Below are 21,817 nucleotides of genomic sequence, written 5' to 3'. Positions count from 1 at the left end.
TTCAAACTCACTGGTTCCTGCCAGGCCGGGAGCGGAGGTGGGGGGAGGTTGTTTGTGATCCCTGCTGCCCCCCACTGCCCTGCGCTGCAGGCTAGGCACTGGCCACACTTTCAATTAAAGGCATGTAAGGAACCAGGCACAAAGTTATTACACCTATTTTGTGCGATAACTTTGTGACTTATTCCTTCCTTTATCATGCCGTTAATTGAATGAACATGTGGCCAGGTCAATACTTGGTTTGTCTTAAGCATAATGTTTTTCAGGGGCCTCAGAATCCTATTCCAGTGATTACTCATTTTAAGTTGTCTCAGAATAAAAGTTCTGTTTATAAGCTGAATTTTTATTTCTAATTCTATCTGATTTTTTTGTTTCCATTTAGAAAGTCAATTTCAACTCACAGGAATAGGGGGAAAAAAAGAGAAGAAATAACTGGATTTCCTTATTGTTGTTGATATTATTTTACCTGGGTATATCTTTGCAATACTCACACGTACTTATTGGTAAACACACAGACAGAAAAGAACAAGAGCTAGTTTTACCTCCCCCTCATGCTGAGAAGCTATTGCATGCCTAATCTTTGCCCTTTCTGTTTGAACATCTTCATCCTCCTCTTCTGGCTCTTCAGGATTCTGATGGCAAGGCTCTTTCCTTGGGGAGATTCTGTGGATTAAAAATAGCAAAATATCAAACATCAAACTTAACAGTGCCAGTTTATGTTAGCATGTAGAATGCCTATAAACAAGCCAGGTATATACCCTGGCTCTTTCCTGTGTCCCAATTTCTGAAATATAACAGAGTAAGGTGCTCTTTCCCTAGTCCTTTGACTCATTCACTGCTGATTCTTTGCACTATATGAAGCAGTGTTGCTTTAGAATCAAGTTATCAAAGAATATATCCTGAAAGACATGCAGGCTTCTTTTCCTAACTTTTGAATGCTTGGCCTTTGCAAACTTAACACCAAGTTATTAATAGTATTTTTAAATGTATTAAATAAATAATTACAACTTGTGGGGGGTGGAGAACTGGAGCAGGGTATGATGACTTCATGGGTAACCAGATGGAACTAATGGTTGGTTTACTGGCTGGGTTAGAAGCCAAACCGTTTGAATCCACATCATAGACCACCACCCTGAGAGCTAATGAGGATCTTCACAGAGGACGAGTAGGTTATTCTCTGGAGCTGGTGGTATCAATTACTCCAAGAACTTCAACATTTTTAAACATTCAAACCATTTTTTGTATTACCCATTTCTAATGCCTCATTTTAACTGAATCTTTTGATTACAGTGTTCTCCTAGAGTGTGACAAATAAAAGGTTTCTATTCCCACAGTATTTTGATATAGTTTTTGATATGTAATATGGATAGTTTTATGACTTCTTTTTAAAGAAAGAAAGGGCATTACATGTTGTGAAAAGCTGACATTCTTGTGACAATTTTGCTTTCAAGTGTATGCACTCACTCACATGTGTTCTCACAAACCTAAAAACTGGATCCCCTCTCAGAACTGCTCTTCCATATTTCATTTCCAAATATCGAAGCAGGAAAATGAAAGCCACACAGTGGATGTAAGGCTGAAAGAAACAAAGAATTCAGTTCCTGGCATATCTGTTTCTCATCTAATCTATCTCACTTACAACACTGTTTTAAATAATCCAAGGAAAATTCAATGAAAAATGTCCAGCTTTCCAATTTCAATATTAATTCTGAGAATATTATTCTGGGTTGTGTAGGTAAGCTACTAGGGCTATTACCTTTACATCATCTAACCCAGCACAGAGCAGATTAAGACAGCATGGTGATAAAATGTCAGTAGCCAGTGATATCTCGTCTATCCCAGCATGACTTTCCTTCTTATCAGTAGTGCCAACATGGTGGTAAAAACAGTTCAAGCTGGGTGGTGAAAAGTGTAGCATAGGGAAATAAACATCTAGCTCCCAGGATCTTAAAATTCAAACTAATTCTGAGGCCTACAAAACTCTGCTGTACCTTACAGAATTTAACACTGCATACTACATCCACACACTTGTTAAATATTGCATAAAACCACACATTCTAACAAAAAACTGAGAAATCACTTTCAATTCATAAAGACAAGTGTGCAGAGTAAGGATTGGGCTTCATGTGTGATCTGTGGCTTATTTTATTCCCCCCCTCCTCTTTCCAATAAGCAGTGTTATTTCTGAGCAGCAGAGTGAAAGATTGGAAGCTTCTTAACCAAATTCTACTGGCATTTAAGTGCTACGGAGCTTGATGCACTATTTGTCTGCAAACACCGCGAATACTGAGGGAATGATCATCCGGCATCAACTTTGTTAGGCTGGCCACATCATCCGGATGTCTGACTAACTACAGACTCGCAAAGCAAGTTTTATTCTCCCAACTCATCCAAGCAGAGGGCACAAAAAGTGCTTCAGGGATGTCCTCAAGGCCAGTTTAACAAAATGCAACATGGATGTCAACTCATGGGAAACTTTAGCTCAGGACCACCCCAAATGGAGGAAGAGTCTGCTGCAGGGATCTCAGTACTTTGAAACCTCATGACACCAATGGGAGATGGAAAAGTGGGAGTAGCAGAAACAGAGTGCCACGGAGCAAATAAAAAATCCAGCGCCACCCCCCACAAATGGCAACACACGTCTGAGCTGCAGTAGAATCTGTTGATCCTGGATAGGCCTCATCAGCCATCCTTGGACACACAGATAAGACAATCGTGGAAGACAACCATCCTCGACAGCACAAGATTGCCAAAGAAGACCATTTGTCCTATTTTCTCGTTAATGTAGACCTCAGCAGTCTCTGTATAGGTGACAAACAAGCCCCTAGATTCACAGACTAAACCCAACATTAAGCCACACTGGACAATACCACCACTTTATATGCTGGATTTTGTCACAGTATCTAGAATTTGCTATCTGGAAATATTATACAAATGTAAGTTATGTTCAGTCCATTTAGACATGTGCCCTTTACAAAATAAACTAATTTCCAAATTGTTTCTTACTGCAAAGACGGCTACGAATAATTCATTCTTGCTATTGCCCAAAAGTTGATAAAAGTCGAAAACCTGTTGGAGGAAAAGAAGCACTGAGTGGTAAACCTGCAGTTCTTCAGTATAGCATGAACAAGTGTTGGGAATGGAAGATAAATGAGAAAATATTTCAGAAATGTCAAAGAATAAATGCATATACTTGAATTTTGGTGTCCAAATATTATTCAGGAGAGTCAGACTCCTGAATACATGCACCAAACTTTTCCTTTCAGGACTAATGGGTTTTTGGGAGGCCGGAGCACAGAGCAGAAACATCCCTTTGATTGCTCTGCTCCTGCAATTCCAAGATCCTTCTCCTCACCTCTTTTGAGGAGAAGAGGAGAAAGCCTTCTACAGAGAGTGGAGCTCCTCAGTCACCTGGACACTTCTGAAACTCCCCCCACTCAAAGAACCACAGTAAGTCTTTGCAATGTATCATTTTCAATTACTGGAATTATTTAATACTAGGAAACCATTCCCTCTCTGCCTAAAACACTCGGCCAATTATACATGTAGTGTCTTGCTGATCTAACACAGCCACTTACCCTGGGAACAGCAATTACAAAGCCTATTAACGGATACAGAGGAATGAAAATGGAGATGAGTAAACTGGAAATTCGGAGATTAAAAGTAAACTGAAGGACTTCGCTGAGTGTAAAGGTAGCTGTAGTTACCTAGAACAAAGCAAGAGAATTGTTTACGCTGAAGAAAAAGTCACCTTCCTCCTTTGTATCTAAAAACTGTGCAAATCTATAATTTGTATCAGCAGACACCACTTACAAAGCCTAATTACAACACGGGACCATGGGAGGTGTCCAAAGGAATAAGAGCCAGGAGGTTGTGCTGGTAGGAAATAAGGAACACTTCTGTCACTCCACTGCATTAGCAGTGCTGGCACCGCTCTTTTTACCTCAATATTTAGGGTTCATCAAAAGCACCAGCCCTGAGCATTCAAACAGCATCTTAAATATACAGCAATTTAAAAGAATTAGATTCTGTTTTTCGAATTGCTCAGGAAGGTGGAATGATTTTAATGGTTACTTTAATCATTACTTAAACCAGTAACCAGGGAACCTGGATTTACATCAATTTTAATCCTGTTTTGTAGCCAATATAATTGTTTTTCCCCCACTTATTTTCAAATTAATATTACCATTACTGTGAAAGGATTCAACTAGAATGTCTCACCCTTGAAGATTTAAAGCAGGAACGTTAAAGCAAACCATACAAAACCCCCACCCCACACTCTGAAAATGTTTTAAATAACTTTTACGGCTAAGTTAGCATTTCTCTGTGGACGTAACACAATTGGAGAACAAATACAACTTCAGGCTTCTTAAAAGGTAAGCATGTGCAGGTAACACCCCTTCTCCTAGTCCTTGCTCTTGGGAGGCTGGTGATGCTGCTGTTGCTTTTAGACTTGGATTTACAAACTTGACAACAAAAACAGATTTTCTAACTGACTCTTTCATAAAATGAGTGTCATTTTCTTCTTCCTGAAGTTGCACAGGGTGTTTCCACTTCTATCCCATCATCTCAGCCCCCCACAGCATGAAGCACAGTTTTACAAACAACACAGAACGGTCAACATCTGCTTACCGCGATGAGGGCACAAGACAAAAATAGACTGCTGCATCCCTTGCAAAATATGAAGGCAATTAAATACAGAAACAGGACCATAGAAATTCCATAGCCAATACAGCATGTGATCTGTAAAGAGAAAGAATGTTATGAAGGGTTCTTTTAAGCGACTGTTTTTCATTTACAGATGGAGTTGGACACAATGCATGTTTCTATTTGCTATTTAATGCAAGCTGTGTCTGCTTCTTTCCTACACCTGCGGAAAGTCACTGTGACCAAACGTCAGTCTAATATCTCTCCCAACTATACAGTTGGTCCAACAAAAGATATCACCAAAAAATCCTTGCCATTAGGGAGAAGTGCACTGATGTGAACAAATTAAAAGCTAACAGGTAGGCGCCTACTTCAGTTTAAAATGGCATACGGAAATGCTTTGAGAAAAACAGATCAAAAACCAACCATTTAAGTGTAAAGTACTTTGTACATGTTGCTAAAATTTATTGCCAGTATCTCCATTTTACAGGCAGGGAAACTCAGACTCACACAAGAGAAAAAGACCTAGTGTAAAACTCACAAAGATTCAGGTATTGTTAAAGATATACCAGTAACAGGCAGATTTACCATCTTTCTGAAGGGGATAAGATAAACCTCTTCCTACATTCTGCGTTTCTCTAATTTTCAAAAAGACACATTCTTTTCAGGGACCAAAATCATCTCATTTACCAGAGAGAATATGAGAGAAACATCCCAAAAATATTGTTTGCTCATTGCAAAATACATCCCAAACACGAAGATGAGAAGAATCCAGGTCAAGGAAGTGTCCACCAGTGCCTGTCCACACCAGTAAGCTGAAGGGAAGAGCCCAGAGATACGCAGCTGAGACCGAGCTTTTCTCTAGGAATGCATGACAAGAGGAAAAGTGGCATTAAGGAGTTGTTTTTTTTAAACAGTCACTCCCATTGCTGACTGGGTGCTTAAAAGCAGCTCAGGGTATAACACAACTATCATATTGCTTATCTTGCTCATTCTGCTACATTCAAAGTACTTTTCATTTTCACTCTCTGCATTGCCTCTCCTTGCTCCTTCCCTCTGTCCGTGTGTATACGCTTCTCATTCTAACTCCCTGTTAATTTTTTGTTTGTTTTAGTCTCTTCCTTTTCCCATCTCTCTGCAACTTGTCTGAACAAGAGCTGAAATATCATGCACTGAGAAAAATCACGCACTCTGAAAGATTGATTTTCATTTCCTTTAGCTTTCATTAGCTGAGATCTAAATGAGTTAAGAAGTTACCAGGCTTCCTGCTTTGGTAAGTATTTATTAAAAAAAACGCAGAGATAGGAATTCTTGATGCAAATTTGAATGAGCCTCCTGTGTCTAGAAGGACTACAGACCAAATGGATACATCCAGAAATCACTTGGCCAAATGAAACTCTCCCTCAGTGAATTTCTCATACATCCTCACTCAGCCATCCCTTTTCTTCCTTCTCTCTCAACATCAGTTTACTGTAAAAATATTTACAGCTAACTTAATGTATTCACCAGAAACAGCCTAGTCCAGTGATTCTCAAACCAGTGCCTTGAGATCCTTTCAAGGGTGACACAATGTTTGCACTGTTAGGTGCAAGGTAAAGTCAGAGATTTCAGATTGTTTTTAACACAGTGAATTCCTTGGTGACTTGTGATCTTTGGCTTCTTTGCAACAGAAAAATTGCTATACTATTTTTCTGTAGTAAAAAAAGAGTGAAAACAAAGTGCTGACATTTTTCAAGGAGTGCCTTATGTCTAAAAGGATTGAGAACAACTGGTCTAGTCCTGTGCCTACACAACTGTATTTTCTTCTTTCTACATAAAGCCTTCTACAAAGCAAAGATTTTACCTTGTAATCCTGAATGTGATTCATTGTAAAGTGAGGAAAGAAGCCAGGAAGTAAAAGCAGCATATAGAGAAGGAAGAAATTAACAAAATAGTCCCAGAATCCGTCATGTATCTGGAAAATAAATTATAAAACATTTGAAACAAAATGTCAGTATTGTAGATATTGAGATATTCTGTGTGGCTGGGTTTGTACAATACTAGATATACACAAGTTGTTTTTCTTGCAGGCCTAAACACAAGAGCATTGGACAGAAAGGGACCTCCTGGGTACAGTCTCCTCTAGATCAGGCACCCTCATCTCGTTGTAAAATTCTGTTTTGCTTAGGTCTACCAAAAGTATAACTACACTGAGGTTGGTACTGGGTTTGAGCAGTCCAAAAGCCTTATCAGACATAGAAAGTCATCCAGGGCAGAGATGTTTTTACCTAGGAGGAATTCATTGTTGGCTGCAACAGGGAGGCTCTGAAGTCATAAAACCTTAGCAAAGGGAATGCTGATCATGTAGTCGAAAATATGATCCTGGTATAAGAAATACTAAGTTACATGACAAAATGTCAGAGCCCTTAAATAAAATTGTATATTTGTGTCACCACTGAAGAAGTACAGTCTAGTCCTGACACTCCAATAAGTGACATCCCAAATACATTTGAGGGGAATTATCTGCAGAACACCAGGATTCTACTAGATTCCACTAGAAAATCCCAGCCTGGGGGCCAACTGCTCTCTAACATAGTCATACTACAACCATATTGATTGAATCTGGGTCTGGAGTATTACAGAAGAGAACCATAAACTAAGACTGCTGCAGTTACCCTCAGGGTCTATCTATTGACAGGCTGATACATGCAAGTGCAATCCTTCAATCAGCAACCACAGGCACTAACTAAAAGAACTGCATTTCTTTATTTTTGGAAGAGAAATAAACAATTCTACTCCCTTTTCTTGGAGTTGCCACTGTCCTCCTCCCAAATAGCTGGGAAATCTCAACTTCTTCACAGAGCTACCCACTGAACCCCACATCCTCTTACTATAGGACTGCAGAACTATGCCAGGGAAAAGCCTCCCACCCAGGCACCTAGTGCAATACAGTAGCTCTGTCTTATTGCACAGTCTCTCGGGAGAGAGATGCCCTTGCCTCCAAAGTATGATAAAAGAAAATACAATTTTATGTTAAATTAGCAAACTAGAATTTTTTACAACTTGGGCATGTCAATATTCCCAACATCCCTTATCAGGCTGAGGCTTAAGTCTACATTGTCTCCTTTCCCAACCCTTTCTTGAGTGGTGCAGCGGGGAAAGGGGAAGTCTTCCCTTCTCACTATACTTCCAAGAAAGCAAGAAGCTCTCATACCTTCTGTTTGTACCTGCAACCTTACATGTTGCCCCCACCCGCACTGCTACAAGGCCCAGTGGGCACTTGCCAAGAAAAGAAATGGTGCAAGGATTTATGAGGAAGAGCCAATGAACTTCCGGGGCAGATCTCTTCCCAGACTATGATAAAAGGGACTCATTTCAGCAGCTAAAGGTTGCAGGGCATTTTGATCTCTAAGGTCAGCAGGGCCAGCTTGCCTAAAGCCAACAGTGCTGGTTCTCCGTACACCAAAAATGAATGAGGACCTATATATATATTTGCAAAATAAAAAGCAAAACTGCTTCCAATTCAAAACCCGCACATGTATCGAGCCATTAGCTAATTCTTTTAAGACAATATGTACTTGAAACATTTCTGACAGGGAAGTTAGGACACTTACATTAAAAAATGGACTATTCCAGACTCGAATGTGCCCAGTAAAATTTGAAGCTGCCAGCAGCGCATTGCTAATGATGTTCATAAGCACAGGATAGCAGTTGGTTACTTCCAAGTGGCACAGAATGGTAAAGTTGTAGTTCTTAAGGAAAGCAAGACAAGATAATTGTTCCAAGGGGTTTGTTCATTTTTCTTTTCACAGTATAAAATGAGTGTATTATTCAACATCATGTGGGTTAGATCATATACTTGCAATATGCTCAGAGCAAGGACCATAAAGCTGTTGTACCACCCCAGAAAAATGACCCTCAGGGTTCATATACAAATCAGCAGAGTTTCTTGCTACAGTTGTGGCCTGATAGAGTTCAGATCATCCCTTTCTCCAGCACCCCGCCACCAATAGACTTTATTTTCCCAGCATCACTGTCTCTGTACTAGGGCTTTTGCTGACACTGTTGAGACTCTGAGATGGGGAAACCATCAGTTATATAGATTGCATATATCAAGGTCAATTAGAGTTTGGGGACAGGCAGTGAATTTGCAGTTTTTCAAACCTCCTAAATTATCCCTTCTTTGAGTTTGCAAATAGCTGACAACTCTTGAGTTAAAATCTACCCTCTTGATCTCAACAATGCTTCAAGGCAGAGAGGACACTTCAACACCTATTGCTGGTGCAGCCTATGTTCCTCAGTGCACTTGTACAGATCTGTCCTAGCCTGTCTGCTTCTGTAATGGGCTGGCACAAGGGTAGTGAAGAGCCTGTTGCCCTCAAATTTGCTGGAAACCATGGCATGGGTTACCAGCACAGTGGAGTGAAGGGGCAATTTTTGTGCCATGACATTCTGCCCCCCTTTCATCTGAAACATCCCTGAACAAAGTTCCTCACGATCTGCACTGGCACACTGGTTAATTATCAAGGGAAATTATTACCTGGTTGTCACGGGCAACCTTTATGGCTCCATTGTGCATTAACCTCTCCATTGTATTTTCCTTGCTGGTTATATCCAATGCTATGTTCTGCTTCTCCAGATTGTGGATGAAGTCATCAATGTTGGAGCCTGGAGGGGAGAGCGAAAACAGAGAAATCACGACACTGGAAGTTGTTCCTCAATAAGAGGCACCCTAAGTTGGTTTTCTGGCCTTTATGTTGACCAAAAGAATTTTGACTGCCCCAAAACACACACTGTCTTAAAAAAATACAACACATAGCAAGATGCTTTTTATTAATTCTTATAAGGAATATAAGCATCCTGCAATGCTTTCAACTCATGCTGTCACTCTGCTCATCTCCTTCAGAGTCTGTCATTGCTCCAATACTCTTGTCTTCCTCTCCCTCTATGTTGAATTTTCTTGTAAAGACAAGAAATGTATGGAGAGGGGAAGGGGAGCGGGGGGGATATACAGAAGAGCAGGGATGTAGCTGGGTGCCTGGGGCACAGGGGCAGTGGCAACTTCTGATTACATGGCTGCCAGCAGCTGCCACTTTCTTCTCCCCCACCACCCACCAAAGTCAGCAGTTTGGGCAGTTGCCCCATTTGCCCTGCCTTAGTTACACCACTGGAGATGCACATCAGACTCATGGTTCTGTTTTCTATTCACCTGTTTCATTAAGGATCAGAAGACTTGTGTAGTCCTTGTATTCCTTGTCAGCCTTCATTCCAAGAGGACGAAAATATAGAGCAGAAGACATCTCCCAAGATTTGTTAAGAAACCAGATGCCCATCAGGAGAAATTCCAAAATCAAAGGTAACAGAAGAACTGTAGATAGCAGTAATCTAAAGCAACAAACAGTTTCAAGTGCATTTAGACAGATATTTTGCCCATTTTTACCAACAGACAGAGCTAGGGGAGTTGCATGATAACAATCTTTATATCAAGAGTACCTAGTACTTACAATTAAAATGATCCTCACAACTGTGTTTTCAGAAGCTCTAAGAACAGGCCTTTAAAAAAATTATCAGGAAGAAAGTCCCCGGGGCCAAAGAAGTGCCTTTCTTTAACCCATGAAACATCATGTGCTTGAGTTCCTTAGGATGCATTTTTCTGAGACAGTTGTTGGCAGCCAATGTCATGAGATGCTCACCTAATACTGGTCCCACATCATAGGCAACTGCACAGGCAAACCTGGAAGCTGAAAGCCTCTTCCTGGGTGGGTGAGGGGGGTGGACAGGATTGTGGGAAATTACCCCTTCTCTAGCTCCAACATGTGGATCCCCTTCTGCAGATACTGTGAAGGTAAAAACCTTCCAGTGAGGCACAGGGAAGAAGATCTTAGAGAGAGAGAAAAACTCTCATGGCTCAGTCTCTCATCTCTTCCTCTGATGGGGAAGGAACATCCCAAATGCCCTGGTGGGAGGTTATATTATTAGTTTAGTAGCAAATATCTAATTGTATTAAAATTGAAATCAAATGAAATGTTTCCAAAAAGGGAAACATTTCATTTGATTTCTGCTTAATAAAGTAATATCTATAGCTATTTAGAGATAGACAGAGAGAGACATATGCATATTGGTTTTCTTCAAGGTAAGGTTTTCCTAAACAGCTGAGGGTCAGCTTTCAAGGCCAGGAATATCTCCAATCAAATACCTGCTCTGCAAGACATGCTCAGTTATGATTCCTTTATTTTGAATGATGAGAGACAGCACACGTGGACAGCTGTACGTGGAATGTCCTCTCACAGACCGATTTCAAATGAACAAGTCACAAATACTTTGGGACTTACATGGACTTGAAGGTTTTGCTTGCTTTCTTCTGCCTTAAGAGGTGAAGTCTTGCCATGGCACAGACTTGCTGTCTCCAGAGAGCCATGCCAGTTACAGCTGTCCTTTGAATGTCCGAGGGTGACAGATCTTGTTCTATTCCATCCACAGAAAAGAGCTCTTTTTCCTCTTCTGCCTGCTCCTCACTGAAGACGCCATCACCTAACAAGGAACTAGTGCCTAGTTAAACCAGTGACAAGACTTTTCTTCTACAGATAGTAAAACTAGAAGCCCTAGGAAGAACTCAGTGCAAAAAAGTATCAACCATTAAACAGCGCTTAACAGCACATGAAACATCCCTGCTTCTTTCAGCAATGGAAGAGACCTCATTTGAGAAGTGCTCTTGAGGAAACAATATAACAGAAACAACTTTAACACAAGAAAATGAACACACAAAAAATCCTTCTCCCTTGAACACTTCTGTACCCACTTACTCCTCCCATATCCTGCTCTACAGGCTGCCCATCTTTTTCCCTTCTTGCCAGATTTATATTATTCCAAGCCTGGTATAATAAATGACATCTGAAGAATAACATATATTTTGTTAGTGCTATTAGATTCAGCTAACTTTTAAGCACAGTGTGCTCTTCTCCAGTGAAAAATAACAACAAACTAACATATTTCATGAACTGTTTCTTACAATCTTCCGTTCTGTGAATAGTGGGAGATGTTGGTGGTTTCATATGTGGAAGAGCTCACTTAAAAAAAAATTTAAGGAGAATGCCACAAATTGAATTACTGAAGAAGGAATAGGGTTAAAAAGGGGAAAAAAGTTGGCTTCCGTGTTCATGTATCTTCTGAAATAGTTGCATATAAGACCTCCAGCCTAAAACCCGAGACAGTGGTTAGCTTCCTATTGACAACTGGTAAAGAACAGGGAGGAGTCACTTGGAGCAGATTGGGAACTCCAGACGTACCAAAACCTAATACATGAAGGACCTCCCTGCTAGCAAAGATCGGTGAGCCAGAGAAAGTGATCAGCGGGCCAGTCCTCCAAGGCATGGCTGAAAATGGTATGATCAGGCCCACTATTTTACCTTCAGCAATTGCCTCTTCTCCCTCCAGTTTCAGGAAAACGTCTTCCAGACTTGTCATGGTAACTCCATAATTGATAATCCCTTGGTCAGAGTGACTGTCTAGGCCACAGAACAGATCTGCATGATGGAAGGAACATGCATACTTTGAACTTATAAGACGACAATGCATCTTGGCCAAATCCTTACCTTAGGGACACGAATCTAGATCCAGAGTAATTCCCAGTACATATTGGTGCCCCTGAGAACAAAGTTCACAGATGACACAAAATTATGGGGTAAAATAAACACACTAGTGGGAAGGGATCGAATCCAGATGGACCTGGACAGGCTGGAAAAGTGGACAGAAAAGAATAGAAGGCAGTTCAACAACGACAAGTGCAAAGTGCTGTGTCTAGGGAGAAGGAATCACCAACACACCTATAGGCTAGGGGACAATCTTCTCGGCAGCACAGTAGCAGAAAGGGACCTTGGAGTCATAGTTGACTCTAAGATGAATATGAGCGATCAATGTGGCAAAGTAATCAGTAAAGCTAACCTCACTCAGTCATGCATCAGCAGGTGCATCATGAACAGGTCCAGAGAGGTGATCCTCCCCCTCTGTGCGGCATTGATCAGGGCACAGCTACAGTACTGTGTCCAATTCTGGGCGCCGCACTTCAAGAGGGATGTGGATAACCTCGAGAGGGTCCAGAGGAGGGCCACTTGTATGGTTAGGGACCTACAGGAAAAGTATTACGAGGAGAGACTGAAGGACCTGGATCTCTGAAGCCTCCACAAGAGAAGGCTGAGAGGGGATCTTGTGGCCATTTACAAATTTATTGGGTCGGGGGGGCAGCAACAAATTGGAGATGCTCTGTTTACCAGGGCACCCCTTTGAATAACCAGGAACAACAACCACAAACTGACAGAAAGCAGATTTAGATTGGACATTAGGAAAAACTTCTTTATGGGAAGGGTTGCCTGAATCTGGACTGGGCTCCCAAGGGAGGTGGTGCTCTCCCCTACCTTGGAAGTCTTCAAGAGGAGACTGGACAAGCGTCTGGCTGGGGTTGTCTGACCCCAGCACTCTTTCCTGCCCAGGGCAGGGGGTTGGACTCGACGATCATACCCTGTCTCCTAGTCATAGGCGAACCATGTAAACAGCTCTTTTACAGAAGTTTCCAGGTTTATCTTTTTTAGCTCATTTTTTATAATAAACTTCCACTAGAATGCAACGGCTTAAGAAAGAAGTGAGGGACTACAAGCTGCTCATCTTACCACCTGTATTAAACATTTAAAACAGAACCCGCTCCCCGACCCTTAAACATTTCTGTCCAGATTGAAATCTTATGTGCCTTATTGTGAGTGGAAGAAAAGAGCCCCTTCTGGTCTTAAACGCAGACTAAGAAGTTGCAAGGCATTCATGATGCAGTGCTCCCTCATCTGTCCGCTAAACTCCTGAATGTGTCCAAGAATCTTACAGAACTTCTTTTTTCGCACTTCTTTTTTATATTTACTAATGTACCGATGCTTTGCACTGTTGATTCCCACACACCTAAGAATATAATTACCTGGAAATTTATCCACTGTTTCTAATGGCAAAACATATTCCAGTTCATTTTCCCTCTGTCCTGAGAATGTGGCATTAGGGATGTACTCTTTGACCAAGGAGGTCATCTCCTCCGAGTGACAGAGCTCACTGGTACGCATCCTGTTCATGTTTAAGAAGCAAATGATTAACCTTTTAATTAGTAAAGTGTATTTTTCTATATATTGTAGAACACTAAGAAAGCAAAAAAATCAGTGGTCTTTCAGTCCGTATTCAGGAATAATATCTATCTTTTCCTGAAGACACTATTTTAACAGAACTTCAAAAGCAGGGTTTTATTTTATTGTTTTTAATAGGACTTTTCTGCTTGGAGAAATTAACACCCAGGAAGTCAGGGAGTAAATCTGCAGTATACTCACTACTGCACACTATTCCCTGGGTGGAGTTAACTACATTACACTTTCTACATGTCCTACTCTCAAACAGGAGCTGCCTTGCACAAACCCCTTCTTGTGTGCACTAAGGCCAGAGAGGTTAAGTGAGCTGAAAATTCATACATGAGCCTACTGAGGCAGTAATTTCTTAGCCTGTCTTATTTGGGTGTATTGTTGTTCAAAGCTGTTCTTGGTGCCTGCTAAACATACTGATGTGAAAGGTTAGTGCAGAATTGGTCTCGGTGTAGGTAAGTTAGGGTGACAGGATTGGTTGTCAACTATCTCATACATTAGATAAGGCATCAGAGGTGGTGGTTAGGAAAGAGAGCTAAGTAGTCAGCACCTCACATGAGGCTCTCAGAACTGGAAGGATCAGGCACCAAAAAGAAACTGCTTTAAAGACGGACAGCCAGAAGCATCCACTTTCTAGCAGTATTCACTATTGGGGTTCTTGGACTACAGCAGAATAAAGAGAATAACAGAACTGGCTGCAAGTGGAATCTGAATATCTTAAGTATTATATCATGGGACACCAGGATAAAAATTAACTACAAAAGTACATCGCTTATCATAATGGCAAACAGAGATTGTATGTGCTCAATAGAGCTGGTGAAGGACTCAGTTAAAATTTTAGGTGAAGGTTTGCTAGGTCCAGGGCAGAATTTCTGGATAAAAGGAGAAAAAGGCGTCACTTCACAATACCAAATAGTTAGGGTACTCCTCTGAGATAGCTAAGTTCTGGGTATGGACTAAAACAATGCACAATGATTTAAAAATATACCACGATTATTAATTTTCTTTCAGTCAGGGATAAGTCCTCCTGGGGCTTCCTTCCATTTACTGTGGGGGAAGAGTAAGTACATGGATCATTATCGTGGAGCTGCTGAAACGGTCCAAGTCCCAAACCATTTTAACTGAGAGAGCAGAGTTTTGAGTCTCTTCAGATCCCAAGGCATTGTCTGAACCATGCATTTGTTCTGGGAAGAGAAACCTCCCTCATTCTCCTGAGGGGCACTGAAAGACCTTCCTTTGATTGTGAAGAAAAGGAATAGGAAACTTTATGAAATCTTAAAAAAAAAATCAATAAACAGCTCTATTTTTTAAGAGGTGACAGATGTGTTGAGTATCTATTAAATATTTTTTGAATTTTTTTATCATTACTTCTATTCAGTTATTTTAGGAAGCATTTTACATGTGAATTCTCAGATGTTACCTGCTAGGACTGAAGTAATTGCCACTGAGATCTAAATTTAACGTGATAAGCATTTGCAATAACAATAATAATAATACCTTAAGTGATAACCAATCCCCCATTTTTTCTTCAAAAACAGAGATGAACCAACACATTTTAGCTTCCCATGTGAGATAAAGGCCTTGCGGTCTAAAGAAGAAGAAATACACAAGAATTTATGCTTCAGAGTTCACTCGTTAAAAGGCATTTTTTAATCAGGTCAGGAATAAAACTGAGAGTCTGAAAAAGAGTGTCAAGTCAGCATATGTAGAATGCTTATCAAATGATTTGTTACACATCATAGGACAACAGTTCAGAGGAGGGTTGGCAGGCCAAGATTATGGGTGAAGTAAATAATTTAGAAGTAAATGTAGAAGTAGGTTTGAAAGATGAATTAGGAGAGATGGATGCAGTGTGTACCTGGGGAAAATGGAAGACAACCCCATTTGTAGTACATGATTTTTTAGTATTATACCTACGTATCCAAGCTGATGTGGTTTGATATAACCGACTTAAAATTCTCCTCTTACTTGAAAACGGCATACACACCAGGAAAAATACCAAGTTTCAGACAGACATTATTTCACATAATTAACAGCACCAATTTATGGTGGACTTGGACACAGAGCAGCCTCACTGTTTGGTGAATGAGAATGAAAGCTCTGAATTGCCTCAATGAAGTTCAGCAAGATTTGTGTTTAGTTAAGAGGGCTGAATTTGCAGTCCTTACTGAGAGACGGCATTTATCGAAAGCGGTGACAGTGAAATCCAGGCTTTGTTGAAGTCACTGGCAAATCTGCCCTTGATTCAGTGGGGCCAAAATGTCATTGTAAAACTCTAATTCCAAATAAGGACTCAATGCACTAAGCTCAATTCAACAGAAAAACTCTGCTTTTAAGCTCTTACTCTACCACAGTGAGAAAGGCAGTGCTCACCTGCCAGGATATCAGCCTCATGCATAAACCGTGTACTGAACAGAGTCACTCGACCAGCTTTACTGTCTTTCAGCAGGTTCCACACCTGATACTTGGAAAAGGAATCCATCCCAGCAGTTGGCTCATCTAACAGCAGAACCTGCAATGAGGAATCAAAGCGGACATGTGCAGTGTTGCCAAGTCTTATAATTGTAAAGCATCAGACAAAGTGGGTTGCTGTCTATGAAGGTCCACGTCTCGAAGCCAAACTCATGATTTTTGTATGTTTGTTGATAGAGCAAATGGATACAATTGGAATGATGAGTTCTTGGTTTATGTATGGATATTTACATACTTTTGGCCTCTGAACTTTCTTTTCAGGATATTTTGATAGCTAAGTCTTATCAAATAAGTCTGATTAGCATTTCCATCTATTTGCCTAATATTTTTTGTCCTGAAGATAACTTGTATGCATTTAACAGGTTATTGCTTTTGCTTCCATATCCTTTGCTTCCTAAACTTGATTGTAGTCCATATTTTTGAAACAGACATTTTCAGCTATTTTTCCTGAACTCAAGATATTGAGTGGAGGACATGTAAAAACTTGTCACACATACACATACACAGGATTTGATCCCACAAAGACTCATATGTCTAATCATGAACGACACATGCCCCTGGCAGCTGTGGGGGGGGCCGGGCTGCGCTGGCAGTGGCAGGAGCGCGGCAGTGATAAGCGCGAAGCTCCTGCAGATGCCACCGGCGCTGTCAGTGGCGGGGGTGGGAGGTTGCGAGCACCGACCAGAGGTCAGCAACCACTTGCAGGCAGTGCCTTTTTGTAGGGGGTGCACTGCCACGCTCAGGGGGTACACATGTACCCATGTGCACCCCCTATGCGTCACCCTTGTGCCTAATTTTTATCCCTTTGAGCAATGCTACTGTAGTCACAGGAACACTCACCGTTAGTACATCCATAAATCTTCTGAATGCCATGCCTTTATATAAACATGCATACCTGCACGCATGCACACATACTATGCACACGCACACATGCACACATCCCTTAGCTGTACCTGAATTCTTCATTTTTACCTGGGGATTTCCCAACATGGCAATACCAAGAGATAAACTCCTTTTTTGTCCACTGCTTATTTTATCTGCTTGTTTGTCCTGTATGTGGATCATATCCAACTGTGTTAAGACATTTTTCACCTAGAAATATGCACAAAATAAATTACAAGTATTAGTTTCACTTCCTGATGTCACTATTCCAATATCACATTCTAGGTCGCAGTTACATATCACTGCAACGGTTAACCATCTCACACATAAGTTGGCAACATGCTGGGAGTGGTTTCATTAGCAATCAGAGATGGAAAACAAAGAAAGCTGTAGAAATGATTTTTATTTCAATATGCATACAAACTAATGCTTCATGCTACTTATCTTAGGTGCACATATCTCATCCCTGATTGCAAACCAAATAGAGATGATAATGAGATAATCTTTACTCTTTTCCTTGCTGCCCTTGGTTATTACCATGGCACTACCATAGAGGGGAGTAAGAAATGGGGTCTAAGGTTTAGTAAAGCCAAAAAAGGGTACATGAGATTAAATAAAAAAGAGAGAGTAATAGGAAAGAAGCCAGATCAGGCACTGGAGCCTTTACAAAAATCCTATTAGATGCCTTTCTACATCCATAGCACATGGATACTTTTTAAAAACTGCACTGTAAGCTACTTGAGCAGGGCCCTCCTTTTTTGTTTGATGCTATGAGTAGCCCCTTTGAACCAAAGCCATATAAATTAGGAAAGACACAATAAGGAATAGTCAGTCATTTTATCAAAGGTTCTACCAAGCCTTGCACTTCAGGACCCCCTGCACCTGGGATATCTTTATAAATCTGAACTGCAGAACTAACCAAACTCTGCTGGCTGAGATAAGTATGCCAGCCTGGAAACGAATAAAGAGCGAGAATTTAAAAGGCATTTCAGTGCCTAAGGATGCACCTAGTAGGATTTTCCAAAGAAATTGGCATCAATTTTCAGACACATCCTAACTGCTGTTGATACTCAGGGTATCACCATATTTTTACACTACACAATTAAATTAGATGTTCAAAGGCATGTTCTCCAGTGCTGCCATGCAGTCAAGGTTCTTCTCCAATGAAGAACCACTCACCTCACACTCTGCCTCACTGGACAGGATCCCTTTGATTCCAGCAAAAACCTGCAAATTTTCCTTCACTGTTAAAGCTTCAAACTGGAGATCGAATTGTGGACAGAACCCAATTCTTTCTTTGATTCTATCCCTGTCTCTCACTTCAGACAACCAGTGGTTAAATATGGTGGCAGAACCTGCAGCATAAACAGACACAAACATCAGACGAGTCCTTTGTTCATACCCCCCAACAGAGTTGAAATCAAGCCCATTCCACCCCTCGATTGACAGCATAGCATCATACCCTCAGAAGCTTCAGTGAGTCCACTAAGCACATTTAGCAATGTAGTTTTTCCAGCTCCACTGTGACCAAGTAATGCAGTGATCTGGCCTTCATAAATATTTAAGGACAAACCTAAAATAAACACACAACACCCTGTTAGAATAAGGGTTAGTGAAGGAAGTTAAGTCTCTATGCGTCTCTTTGTGACCCTTGCCAAGAAATATCATTTTGGCCAAAGCTGACACAGGCAATGTCAGAACTACACAAATTAGTTGTGCATTAGGATTGCGGGTCCTATCCAGTTGTATGATATTTGGTATTTACTGGAAAGGGGCACTGCAGAGAAACGAAAAAAAAATACTGACACTTTAAAAATGATCATTTCACTTCTCCTAGAACAAAGTATGCTCCCTTTTACTTTTAGGAGGCACAAACAGCCCCTAAAAACTGAACAAGTAAGCATCAGTCATGTTTTGAGATATTCATTCAGCAATTATGACAAGTGCAATTGTTTTAGTTTGATCGTATGATTTCAATATTTTTACATATTGTTGGAAATGTAGCAGGGATTAAGTGTCCCAATGAAAATATCTGCATTGCCTTTGTAAGCTTGTGAAAGCTGAACTTGGATGCATCCTCTCAAAATAAATTAAAAAACCAACAACAAAAAAGCCTTAATATTCCAGAATGTATTTAATTCATTTGTAGGTAAAACAGAAACAAATGCTCCAGGAAACCTTTGTACCTCTCAACACTTCTACTTGCTTCTCCTTCTTGCCATATGTTTTTTTAATATTGCTGATCCTAAAGGAAGGATAAAGAAATTATTGTTAATATTGCAACAGAGCAAGTTAGTTTCTCAGGGGTTTTTTACTGATACCTAAAGATCTGATTCTCCATTGCCTTGAACCTTGTCCCTCCATTCGCACAGGCAGCAGGACACACTTCATTGTCTTAGTAATGCCCTGCCCCCAACCTTTCACAGAGTAGCTATCTATACCTTGTGCAAGTCCCAAGAAGGTGAGCCCTTTCATATAGAAAAGTCTGAATGTGTTGTAATGATCTTGCCCTTCTGCCTTTGGAGGTGCTGGGCATCATGTTCCAGATAGACTTCCGGTAAAATGCGTGTGGCTTCTTTCAGCCTTTGCTGCTGTTATTTTTCAAGGGAGTTTTCATATTAAGCCAAATATGTAGGTTATCTTAATCCTTTCCTTTTTGAGTACTTTAACCTGGCTCTTACTTTCATTTCAACCTAACTCTCTACCTTTTCCTTAGTGAAATGAAACCAACCTTTGAAGAACACAACTGAGAAAACTGACATAAGGCAAAACTGATAAAAAGCACAATAGCATGTTTGCTGCTCCAGTTTCCAGATGTAATATGTAGCTACAGACGAAGTTTCATGTACCACATTGTACCTGATGGCTTCCTTTTCAGCAAATTCTGGAGGCACTGGTTCCACATTATCACCAAAAGCATGATCACAGTTTTGTTCAAATTCAGATCTCCCACTATCATAACGCCGCTGGCTTTTGACCCAGTATGACGACTTCAGGAAGAACAAAGGGGGATATGGTGTTCCATATTTGTCTGATTACAAATCAAAGAACACGGCATTTTAGCAGAGGAACCTGTTTACGAAACATTTGTTCACATCACTAAACACTGTGAATCAGATTTTTAAAAGGATTGAGACACCTAAAGACAGAGACAGGCACATGACGATATCTTCAACAGTAGGGCTGTGCGAAATTTTGCCGGGCGTTTCGTTTCAACGCATTTCAAGGTCAAAACAGCGAAACTGAAATGGAACAAAAGGCTTTGAAAGAGCTTCGAAACAAAACGAGGGCATTCAAAATGTTTTGAAAGTTTTTAAACATTTCCAGTTTCGAAGCTGGGCTTGCAGATCAGGCAAGAAATCCAAATCAAGCAAGAAACAACATCAGACATTTTCCTGATTTTCCGTTACAGGCTATGGGTGAAACGTCAAAACGCGTCAAAACAGTTTTGATGAAACAAACTGGAACAGTGCTTTGAAATGAAATGAAACTAAATGAAATGAAACACTGTCCCTTTGGAATGGAAGTCGAAACGAAAAGGTGCTGTCTCGCACAGCCCTATTCAACTGTACAGAGGTACCTGACTCTTTTTGAAAAGCCAACTGCAGGAGCCCAGGTTGCATCTTCAGATACATAAAAACCTTTCAAAGTCTGACCATTAGCTGAGAGCAGTGTTTTTTAATCTAGCTGTGCCTTGAGATCTGCTCAAGAGTGCTGTGGGGTGCCACACAATGTTAGTACTGTTAGGTCTACAAACATGATTTATAAGATAAACCCAGAGATTTCAAACAGAAATCCACTGTTGTGGTCTTTTGAGGTCTTTGCAACAGAAAACATGCTCTATTATTTTTCTGTAGTTAAAAAAAAAAAAAGAGTGAAAACTATGAGCTGGCATTTTCTAAGGGTTGCCTCAAGTCTCAAAGGTTGAGAATCACTGGTTTAGAGCAGTGCTGTGTACATATTCTCTGCCATCACTGAAGTCAGACAAGCAGCAGCGCCCTGAGCCTGTAGACAGGGTAAAGGGTTTTGACCAACACAAGGTGTGTCAAGGCAAGAAGGGGGACATCAGAATGTCTTCTTATGAAAAGCGATATTCATTTCATGAAAACAATTAATCTGTTTTCTTGAAATCCTTCATAGTAACAGCTGTATATGGAACAGATGTAAGTGAGTAACTCTATTCACCATTCCCTCACTCTTCTAAGTTCTTCAGAGCAAAAGTCTTGTTAGGGCTGTACATTATCAAGCACTGGAGCTTCTTTCATTTATGTGCAAAGCTATTCATTCAGTAGGTTCAGAAACAACATCTCTGACCTCCAACCCATATGTTTGCTTTATTCATCATTATTGTCTGTACTGCCTCGAAGCAATTATGGGTTGAGTATAAAAGAGACAAGTGATAGGAACCAATGTGTTTTGAAGTACCAGTAAATGTATATATGGCTTAGTGAAAAGTCTGCTTACCAGGCAAAACCTTGTCAAAATAGACAGCCAACAGCATATACAAAATTGAGTCAATAATCAGGATGATATAAATTTTAAGTAAAAAGGATGATTCATCCATTAGGTTAGAAAAATAGAAGCCTATTCCATACTGCTCTAAGTGAAAAACCTGCAAGAAAAGAAAAAGTATAAACAATCTTCAGTTTAAAAACCATCCCCAGAAAATAAAAGAAAAT

General features: G+C 40.5%; 1 protein-coding gene across 1 annotated transcript in view; it reads right to left on the bottom strand.

Moving 5' to 3' along the window:
- The window catches only part of LOC109296742 (ATP-binding cassette sub-family A member 10-like), a 60,858-nt gene that overhangs the window by 8,373 nt on the left and 30,668 nt on the right, over positions 1-21,817 (bottom strand). The window contains exons 10-30 of the mRNA XM_019516300.1: positions 21,603-21,750; positions 19,998-20,169; positions 19,325-19,383; positions 18,601-18,711; positions 18,318-18,493; positions 17,229-17,348; positions 16,158-16,296; positions 15,282-15,372; positions 13,580-13,719; positions 12,030-12,146; positions 10,956-11,172; positions 9,833-10,008; positions 9,164-9,291; positions 8,238-8,375; positions 6,488-6,598; positions 5,335-5,505; positions 4,630-4,740; positions 3,576-3,704; positions 3,004-3,066; positions 1,482-1,573; positions 540-660 (exon numbers count right to left, since the gene is read on the bottom strand). Of these exons, the coding sequence (XP_019371845.1) occupies positions 540-660; positions 1,482-1,573; positions 3,004-3,066; positions 3,576-3,704; positions 4,630-4,740; positions 5,335-5,505; positions 6,488-6,598; positions 8,238-8,375; positions 9,164-9,291; positions 9,833-10,008; positions 10,956-11,172; positions 12,030-12,146; positions 13,580-13,719; positions 15,282-15,372; positions 16,158-16,296; positions 17,229-17,348; positions 18,318-18,493; positions 18,601-18,711; positions 19,325-19,383; positions 19,998-20,169; positions 21,603-21,750 (2,730 nt within the window). The remainder of the gene's footprint in view (positions 1-539; positions 661-1,481; positions 1,574-3,003; positions 3,067-3,575; positions 3,705-4,629; positions 4,741-5,334; positions 5,506-6,487; positions 6,599-8,237; positions 8,376-9,163; positions 9,292-9,832; positions 10,009-10,955; positions 11,173-12,029; positions 12,147-13,579; positions 13,720-15,281; positions 15,373-16,157; positions 16,297-17,228; positions 17,349-18,317; positions 18,494-18,600; positions 18,712-19,324; positions 19,384-19,997; positions 20,170-21,602; positions 21,751-21,817) is intronic.

Source organism: Gavialis gangeticus, unplaced genomic scaffold (assembly GCF_001723915.1).
Source record: "Gavialis gangeticus isolate Ggan-Ray unplaced genomic scaffold, GavGan_comp1, whole genome shotgun sequence".
NCBI classification, from domain to species: Eukaryota; Metazoa; Chordata; order Crocodylia; family Gavialidae; genus Gavialis; species Gavialis gangeticus.
The sequence above is the reverse complement of the archived record's forward strand: the minus strand, read 5'-3'. Positions and strand labels throughout refer to the sequence as shown.